The sequence below is a fragment of the Chlorocebus sabaeus genome, chromosome 23, assembly GCF_047675955.1.
Source record: "Chlorocebus sabaeus isolate Y175 chromosome 23, mChlSab1.0.hap1, whole genome shotgun sequence".
In the NCBI taxonomy this organism is placed as follows: domain Eukaryota; kingdom Metazoa; phylum Chordata; class Mammalia; order Primates; family Cercopithecidae; genus Chlorocebus; species Chlorocebus sabaeus.
Window position 1 is genome coordinate 55,343,466 of NC_132926.1, and position 9,680 is coordinate 55,353,145.

At 42.5% G+C, this 9,680-nt stretch overlaps 1 protein-coding gene and 1 pseudogene across 1 annotated transcript; one reads left to right on the forward strand and one right to left on the reverse strand.

Moving 5' to 3' along the window:
• Positions 1-669: 669 nt before the first annotated feature.
• SPMIP10 (sperm microtubule inner protein 10) lies at positions 670-5,607 on the reverse strand. The gene is made up of 3 exons (XM_008014288.3): positions 5,354-5,607; positions 4,534-4,642; positions 670-922 (listed from the first exon to the last, which is right to left on the reverse strand). The coding sequence occupies exons 1-3, from the start codon at positions 5,437-5,439 to the stop codon at positions 713-715; spliced, it is 405 nt and encodes a 134-aa protein (XP_008012479.1). The 5' UTR covers positions 5,440-5,607; the 3' UTR covers positions 670-712.
• Positions 5,608-8,859: 3,252 nt separating this feature from the next.
• On the forward strand, positions 8,860-9,161 carry LOC103244449 (large ribosomal subunit protein P1 pseudogene; annotated as a pseudogene).
• Positions 9,162-9,680: the final 519 nt, after the last annotated feature.

Sequence of the window (9,680 nt, forward strand, 5' to 3'; positions counted from 1 at the left end):
GAGTAGTCAGAAAAGAGGAGGTTAGGAGGAATCAGCAAGTAGCAAAAATATTTCCAAATCTTGCCAGGCGTGGTGGCTCACACCTGTAATCCCAACACTTTGGGAGGTTTAGGTGGGTGGATCACTTGAGCTCAGGAGTTTGAGACCAGCCTGAGGAACATGATGAAACCTCACCTCTACAAAAAATAAAAAATTAGCCAGGCATGCTCTCTTTCCTCTTGAATTGTGCACTTATAGACCCAGCTACTCGGGATGCAGAGGTTGCAGTGAGCCGCTGGGCAACAGAGCGAGACTCTGTATCAAAAATAAATAAATAAATAAATTAAACATCCTGCAACTCTATTTCAGTTTTGTTCATCTGACATTGAAGATCAACGAGGATGAATAATAAAGATACAGTGAGGAGGAGAGAAAGGTAGAGGAATGTGGTAAGATTAGGCAGTGGAACTGGATTGGTCTGCTGATTCTTATGTGCTTAGTGTGAAATGAATGTCAGCAAGGCAGTTTTCCTTCTTCCTCCACCTCATCTCAGATTATCTCAGAGTCTGTTTCCTTGCTAAAGCTTGTATAATCTCTACGTTATACAACTGACTTAAGACCTTTAAACAAATTGAACTTGCAGGTGAAATACAAATTTACAACACATTAAACATTTATCAGAGACAGTAAGAGAGCAGAGATTGAAACACTTTATTATTTTACTCTTCTTTCATCAGACTAGTCGCCTCCTGAAGCCATGGGAAATCACAGTGCTTTGGTATCTGGAGAGAGGCGAATGCAGAGGCATATCTGCAATTTTTATTTCTGGTGGGCCTTTCTGCAAGACAACTTTGCGATCTTCCCCATGGCAAAGCCTTTCACTGTGATCCAAAAACAGAGAGTCTTCTAAAGGGCCAGTATGGATTCCACACACTTCTGCTCGCTAAGAGGAAAGAAAATCTTCTCTGTTACACATCAAACATCATTTTCTTGTTAGATTAAGAAGGAAGTTTCACCAGGAGCCATGGCTCATACCTCTAATCCCAGCACTTTGGGAAGCCAAGAAAGATTGCTTGAGCTCAGGAGTTTGAGACCAGCCTGGGCAACATAGCAAGATCCCATCTATACAAAAAATAAAAAATTAGGTGGGTATGGTGGCACATGTCTGTGAGGCTGAGGCAAGATAATCCCTTGATCCTGGGAAACCAAGGCTGCAGTGAGGTATGATCACACCCCTGCACTTCAGCCTGGGCAAGAGAGTGAGACCCCATCCCCTCTCCAAAAAAAGATGGAGGTTTCCCCATAGTCTTTCTAACCATCCTGGTTGAGAAGGAAGCTCTGCTAAACAGAGGACCATCCCTTTTCTAAAAGCAATGCTTTGTGGGTCAGTGTGATCTCACTACCAGAAAGAGTCATGCAGACTATAAAGGTGATACATTTGGAGGCAGATCGCTGAACTTGAGCTTCACTGCTTAATGTAAACTTTCAAGTCATTTACTCCCAGAAGACTCAGTTTTTTCAAATATAAAATGGGAATATTAAAGGATTCTTTGAGTAGCAAATAAAATATATGTGAATAAAAAAGCTTTGCCAACTACTAAGTATCAAAAAGGGTATAAAGTATGATGATGCTGTTACGACTGTTGAATAAATAAATAACAACTATTTGAAGTTACTAACTTAAATACACATCTACTTCTGATTCTTCAATATTGCCAAATAGCATTCTGGCCTGTTCTTGGGATGCAGTCCCAACTCTGGTATGCTGTGTTTATATATATTTATATATATATTTATCAAAAATAAACAAATTAATTAATTAAACATCCTGCAAGTCTGTTTCAGTTTGGTTCATCTGATACTGAAAATCAAAGAGGATGAATAATAAAGATACAGTGAGGAGGAAGGAAAGGTAGAGGAATGTGGTAAGATTAGGCAGTGGAACTGGATTGGTCTGCCAATTATATATATATAAAATGCTGTGTTTTTTTTATATATATATATATATATATATATTTCACAGATGGGGGGCCTTAGTCTGTCACCCAGGCTGGAGTGCAGTGGTGCAATCATAGCTCACTGCAGCCTGGAACTCCTAGGCTCAAGCAATCCTCCTGCCTCAGCCTCCCAAGCAGCTGGAACTACAGCACACACCACAATGCACAATGCCTGGATAATTTTTTTTTTTTTTAATTTATAGACAGGATCTCGCTATGTTGCTCTGGCTGGTCTTAAACTCCTGGCCTCAAACCACACCCCCGTCTCAGCCTCCCAAAGTGCTAGGATTAGAGGCATAAGCCACTGCACCCAGCCTCTGTGCTACATTTTTTAATGTTGTTAGGTGCAGTGTTTAAACTCCTAATGGAAAAATGGTGAGGATAAATAAAAGGAAGGAAAGCATAAGTTAGCATTTACTCAGTGTGGGAACATTCACTTTACTTAATTACTTAATTCACTTATTTAAGTTTCATTGGTAGGAACACTGTCAACTAAATTGCAACAGTAAAATAGCTCTGAAAAATGATGCTGAATCATAGCTCTAAAAGTAAGGTCAAGAATAAGTGTTTTGATGCAATCAAAACAAAGTTTTTCTTTACTGATTTTAACTTATAAAGTTTACAACCTATAATTCTCATAAATGAAAAAGTCAATACTGTCACCATGCTGAAGCTACTTAGGGCATTTAAAATGACCTGGATACGCTACTAAATTACATGAAATGCAGACTAATATTAAGACTGTAGTAAATCTGAGGAAACATATTTGTTTATTTATTTATTTACTTATTTATTTATTTTGAGATGGAGTCTCGCTCTGTTGCCCAGGCTGGAGTGCACTGGCGTGATCTGGCTTGCTGCAACCTCTGTCTCCTGGATTCAAGTGATTCTCTTGCCTCAGCCTCCCAAGTAGCAGGGATTACAGACATGTGCCATCATGCCCGGCTAATTTTTGTATTTTTAGTAGAGATGGTGTTTCACCATGTTGGCCAGGCTGGTCTCAAACTCCTGACCTCAGGTTATCTGCCTGCCTCGGCCTCCCAAAGTGCTAGGATCACAGGCATGAGCCATCGCGCCAGCCACAAAATGTTTTAAAACAAGCCTGTTGGAATCCCTGCTTTCGATTATTTTGAGCATATACCTAGAAGTGGAAATGCTGAATCATATGGTAATTCTATGTTTAATTTTTTGAATAATGGTCTCACTATCTTCTACAGGGGCTGCCGCATTTTACCTATAGTAGTTTTCCTGCTGTTTTAAAACTATTGACTGGAGCCAGGTACAGTGGTTCATGCCTGTAATCCTAGAACTTTGGGAGGCCAAGGCAGGAGGATCGCTTGAGCCCAGGAGACCAACCTGGACCATATAGAGAGATCCCATCTCTACAAAAAATACCAAAACTCTCTGGGCATGGTGGCATATGCCTGTAGTCCCGGCTGCTCAGGAGGCTGAGGTGGGAGGATCACCTGAGCCCAAGAGGTTGCTGCAGCTGCAGTGAGCCATGACTGCATCATTGCACTCCTGTCTGGGTGACAGAGTGAGACCCTATCTCTAAATAAATAAATAAAGTAGGCCCGGCGTGGTGGCTAACTCCTATAATCCTAGAACTTTGGAAGGCCGAGGCAGTAGGATCGCTTGAGCTCAGGAGTTCAAGACCAAACTGGAAGACATAGTGAGACCTCATCTCTACTAAAAATCAAAAAGCTAGCAAGGCGTGGTGATGTGCACCTGTAATCCCAGCTACTTGGGAGGTTGAGGCAGGAGAATCAATTGAGCTCAGCAGATTGAGGCTGCAGTGAGCTTTGATCATGCCACTGCACTCCAGCCTGGACGACAGAGCAAGACCCTGTCTCCAAAAAGAAAAAAAGGAATAAGTAAATAAAACTGTTGACTGAACAGGAGCATTGAATGGGTAAATCATGTGTAAAACTAGCCAAAATATTCCCATGCCTCGCTATCTGAATATGCAGGACAACCTAAAAAATATACACTCTGTAGTGTACCTTTAATATTAACGGCATCTTCTGATGATGAGTTTAACAACTTCTAGATAGCATCACGTGAAATTTCTGAAATTCTTCAGTATATAAATAGGTTATTTAAACAAATATTACTATTTAACATTCATTTGCAAGTTTATGTGACAGTACATCAAAACAGTTTTTGTATAGTTATGTACATCTATCACAGATACACTAAATTATATATATATGTTACTTATTTATTTAGAGACAGAATCTAGCTCTGTCGCCCAGGCTAGATTGCAGTGGCGCAATCTCGGCTCACTGCAACCTCTGCCTCCCGGGTTCAAGAGATTCTCATGCCTCAGCCTCCCGAGTAGCTGGGATTACAAGTGCCCGCCACCACGCCCAGCTAATTTTCATATTTTTAGTAGAGATGGGGTTTCACCACGTTGGCTAGGCTGGTCTTGAACTCCTGACCTCAAATGATCCACCAGCCTCTGGTCTCCCAAAGTGCTACAATTATTGGCATGAGTCACCGCATCCAGCTTAATGTTGTTTTTTTTTTTTTCTTATGTATGCTTATGGGGAAATACCTTCAGATTCACATTCCTGAATATCATGTTTTCTTTCCAAGGCATAACATAACGTCTTGGGATCATCCCTTGCTTTAATGAAAATTGTGGCAAATGAATCTCCTCATACCTGACGATTAGGAAAGCAAGAAGAAAAGATATCTTGTGAGCCAAATACAATCATTTTAGCATCACTCCATGGACTGGAGGCAGTTGTGCATTCACGTTTAGTCCCCTGCTGCTGCAGGACAGACAGCTGTGCTATTGAAACTCAACTAAAAGATAACCATTTAAATACCCAGGTATCACCAAGATCAAGTCAGGGCCAGGTATCTGTAACTCTAACTGCATGCTATCCTTTACAATTTGCCCACAATGTCCATTTTAATCTTTTTTTTTTTTTTTTTTTTTTTAAATGAGATGGAGTGCATCACCATGCCCAGCTGGGGTTTTGCCATGTTGGTCAGGCTGGTCTCAAATTCCTGACCTCAAGTGATCCACCCGCCTTGGCCTCCCAAACTGTTGACATTAGAGCCGTGAGCCACTGCATCAGGCCCATTTTAACTTGACTTTAGCAGAAAAGTCAAGGCACCTGGATTTGCCTCAGGCCTACCCACTGCCTAAAGGAAATGTCTGGCCAGCCACAAAAAACAGTAACTATACTGACTTCTGAATTTATGTATGCTCTACACTTGCTTTCCTTGCGCACATATTTCCCTCTGGAACATAAAACTTTCTACATAGATGCCAAAGGGGAACACAAAGTTATTGATCTTATCTTTGTAGCTCCCAGTTTGCAAAACAAGCAAACAAAAACCCCCAGAACCCCGTAAGTCCTCACTTATTAGCAGATTTGTAGGGACTCTCATCAGAGCAGTTGTTACTGAGTTTAGGCAAAGTAGGATAAGTATCTTTCCCTGAAGCCATTCCTGACAGCAGTGGATGGAATTCTCATCTACTTTACTAACTCACTAGTCTAATTATGATGACAACGCTGCTCTGATGTAACAATGTTTTGCTAACTTCATAGTAACTCTCAGCAGTTATAGTAGCAGTTAAGCGTGTCCAGCTTACAGGTGTGGTGGTGGGTGCCCGTAATCCCAGCTACTCAGAGGGCTGAGGCAGGAGAATCACTTGAACCCAAGAGGCAGAGGCACTGCACTCCAACCTGGGTGACAGAGTGAGATCTATCTTAAAAAAAAAAAAATGTCCAGCTCAGAGCTATTTTAAGGGCTTTTAAAAAAATCCCCCTTCTGGCCTGGCACAGTGGCTCATGCCTGTAATCCTAGCACTTTGGGAGGATGAGGCAGGAGGATCACTTGAGCCCAGGAATTCAAGACCAGCCTGGGCAACACAGTAAATTCCTATCTCTACAAAAAATAAAAAAATTTGGCCAGGTGTAGTGGCTCATGCCTGTAATCCCAGCACTTTGGGAGTCGAAGGCAGGTGTTATCACTTGAGGTCAGGAGTTCAAGACCAGCCTGGCCAACATGGTAAAACATCATCTCTATTAAAAACACAAAAATTAGCCAGGCATGGTGGTGTGCACCTGTAATCCCAGCTACTCGGAAAGCTGAGGCAGGAGGATTGCTTGAACCCGGGAGGCAGAGGTTGCAGTGAACAGAGATGGTGCCAGTCCAGTCCAGCCTGGGTGACAGAGCAAGACTCTGTCTCAAAAAATTAAATAAATAAATAAATAAATAAATAAATAAATAAATAAATAAGCCAGGCATGGTCACGTGTACTTGTGGTCCCAGCTACTTGAGAGGCTGGGGCCAGAGGATCACTTGAACCCAGGAGGCTGAGGCTGCAGTGAGCTGTGATTGCACCACTGCACTCCAGTCTGGGCAACAGAGCAACAGCTTGTCTCCAAAAAATAAGACAAGACAAAACAAAACAAAACAAAACAAATCTCTTCTTGAGTAAAACATCATTCTTATAATGAGCAATTAAAAAATGAAGATGTTTGTTTGTGACATAATACAAATTTGACACATACTAGAAAATATGTTGAACTGAACAATTATTCAGGCCGGGCACGGTGGCTCACGCCTGTAAGCCCAGCACTTTGGGAGCCTGAGGCGGGCAGATCATGAGGTCAGGAGATCGAGACCTTGCTGGTTAACATGGTGAAACCCCATCTCTACTAAAAAATACAAAAAAAATTAGCCGGGCATGATGGTGGGCGCCTGTAGTCCCAGCTACTGAGGAGGCTGAGGCAGGAGAATGGTGTGAACCCGGGAGACGGAGCTTGCAGTGAGCCAAGATTGCACCACTGCACTCCAGCCTGGGCCACAGAACGAGACTCCGTCATAAAAAAAAAAAAAAAAAAAAAAAAAAAATCGCTTCAAATTAACATTCTTCATTGGTCCATGGCTGATTTTCCTCTTTATATATTGCGCATGCCACCTACAGTCAACTGATTTTCAACAAAGGTGCCAAGAACACACATGAGGGAAAAGACAGTCTTTTCAATACACGGTGCTGGGGAAATTGAACATCCCCATGAAGAAGAATGAGACTAGACTCCTACCTATTACCATACACAAAAATCAACTCAAAATGGATTAGGATTAAATGTAGTTTGAAATTACAAAACTACTAGAAAACATATGGAAATAGTCTATAACATTGGGCTGGGCAAGGTTTTTTTTTTGTTTGTTTGTTTGTTTTGTTTTTTGAGACAGGGAGGTTCTCTGTCACTCAAGGTTGAGTGCAGTGGCGCAATCACTGCTCCCTGCAGCCTCAACCTCAATCAATCGTGGGCACAGGTGAGCTTCCCACCCCAACCTCCCGAGTAGCTGGGACCACAGGTGTGCACCACTACGCCTGGCTAATTTTTAATTTTTTTGTAGAGATGGGGTTTTGCCATGTTCCCAGGCTGGTCTTGAACTCCTATGCTTATGTGATTCACCCACCCTAGCCTCCCAAAGTGCTGGGATTACAGGTGTGAGCCACTTCGCCTGGCCCAAGGATTTTTAAAATAAGACCTCAGCAAAACAGGCCAATAGCAAAAATAAACACATGGGATTACATCAAACTGACAGACTTTTGCACAGCAAAGGAAACAAGAGTGATGAGACAACCTAAAGAATGGGACGAAACATCTGCAAAATATGTACCTGACAAGGGGTTAAAAACCAGACTATATAAAGAACAGTGAAAAATGACCAATCTGATTTAAAACTGGGTAAAAGGACTGGGTGTGGTGGCTCACGCCTATAATCCCAGCACTTTGGGAGGCTGAGGCGGGAGGATTGCTTGAACCCAGGAGTTCGAGACCAGCGTGGTGTTAGGCATGGTGGATCCTCAGGCAGGAAGGTCACTTGAGCCCCGAAGGTCGAGGCTGCAGTGAGCCATGACTGTGTCACTGCACTCCCAGCCCAGGCAACACAGCGAGACCCTGTCTCAAAAGGTAAAAGATCTTAGTAGGCATTTCTCAAAAGAATGCATGCAAAGGTCAAGTACATGAAAAAATGCTCAACATCGCTATATACTGCACAACTGATACGTGTCCCATTTATGTTTCACCATCTATTACATTCAGCTCAAGTGTAAATCCAACTTGTCTAAACCCAAATCAATCCAGCCTATTTTATTTCCTAAGATTTGTCATATTGCAGAATATTTTAATTATGAAAACTGATTTTAATAAAGGTTACAAGTGAGGATAAATGCTTAAACTACTAAAACAGAGAGATGGAGGGTTATTAGTGTAAGTCCTACCTACTGGCAAGTAGGAAAAATATTAATATTAGGCTAAGCAGGAAGAATTACTGCAAGATATGCTGGTTTGATGACAGCATAAACTAAATGAATACATACCTAAAAAGAGTTTGCACATCTTCATTTGGATAGCCAGAAAGGTTCAGAAAGAGTCATCTCAGATAAATTTTTATTTTATTTTTGGAGACAGAGTCTTGCTCTGTGCCCAGTCTGGAGTGCAGTGGCATGATCTCCATTCACTGCAACCTCCTCCTCCCAGGTTCAAGCAATTCTCTTGCCTCAGGCTCCCGAGTAGCTGGGACCACAGGCACATGCTGCCATGCCCGGCCGATTTTTTGTATTTTAGTAGAGATGGGCTTTCACCGTGTTGTCCAGGCTGGTCTCGAACTCCTGAGCTCAGGCAATCCGCCTGCCTCGGCCTCCCAGTGTTAGAATTACAGGCGTGAACCACCATGCCCGGCCGATAAATTTTTAAAGAACCTTAAAAACTCCCCTTTCCTCAGCTGCTGCCAAGGTGCTGGGTCCTTCCAAGGAAGCTAAGGCCACACTGGGGTGAGAGCCTCACTTTATCCAGCGATTAGCACTGTGTCCAGCAGCGCCAAACCCACACATGCCCGTGCCATGGCTTCCCTCTCCGAGCTTGCCTACATCTACTCGGCCCTCGTTCTGCATGATGATAAAATCAAAGCCCTCATTAAAGCAGCTGGTGTAAATGTTGAACCTTTCTGGCCTCGTGTGTTTGCAAATGCCCTAGCCAATGTCAGCATTGGGAACCCGATTTGCAATGTAAGGGCTGGTGGACCTGCAGTAGCTGGAGGTCCTGCCCACTCCACTGCTACTGCTTCAGTTGAAAAAAAGTGGAAGCAAAGAAAGAACAATCTGAGGAGTCTGATAAGGACATGGGCTTTGGTCTTTTTGACTAAACCTCTTTTATAGCATATACAATAAAAACCTAAACTTTGAAAAAAATAAATAAATAACCTTAAAAATTGAAGCACTGTTTTCTGTATGGCAGTAGGATGCAACACAAGCCAGAAATCTGAATGGTTTTCAAATGTTAAAGAAACAACTATTGGCCAGGTGTGGTGGCTCACACCTGTAATCCCAATACTTCGGGAGGCTGAGGCAGGTGGATCACCTGAGGTCAGGAGTTCAAGACCAGCCTGGCCAACATGGTGAAACCCCATCTCTACTAAAAATACAAAAAAATTAGCTGGATGTGGTGGCGTGTGCTTGTAATCCCAGCCACTTGGGAGGCTGAGGCAGGAGAATCGCTTGACCCAGGAGGCAGAGGTTGCAGTGAGCTGATGTCGCATCATTGCACTCCAGCCTGGGCGACAAAAGTGAAAACTCCCTCTCAAAAAAAAAAAAAAAAAAAAAAAGAAAAAAAAACTATTGATAAAAAACCAGGAAAGTGTGGAGAAGAAACAATCTTGACGAAG

Bases quoted from the DNA above. Each gene is read 5' to 3' on its own strand.
- SPMIP10 (XM_008014288.3), bottom strand. From the start codon at position 5,439: ATGGCTTCAGGGAAAGATACTTATCCTACTTTGCCTAAACTCAGTAAC. The intron at 4,643-5,353 runs GTGAGGACTTAC...CCTAATCGTCAG, and splicing joins CCCTACAAATCTGCTAATAA to GTATGAGGAGATTCATTTGC. The intron at 923-4,533 runs GTATTTCCCCAT...CTTTCCTCTTAG, and splicing joins TCAGGAATGTGAATCTGAAG to CGAGCAGAAGTGTGTGGAAT.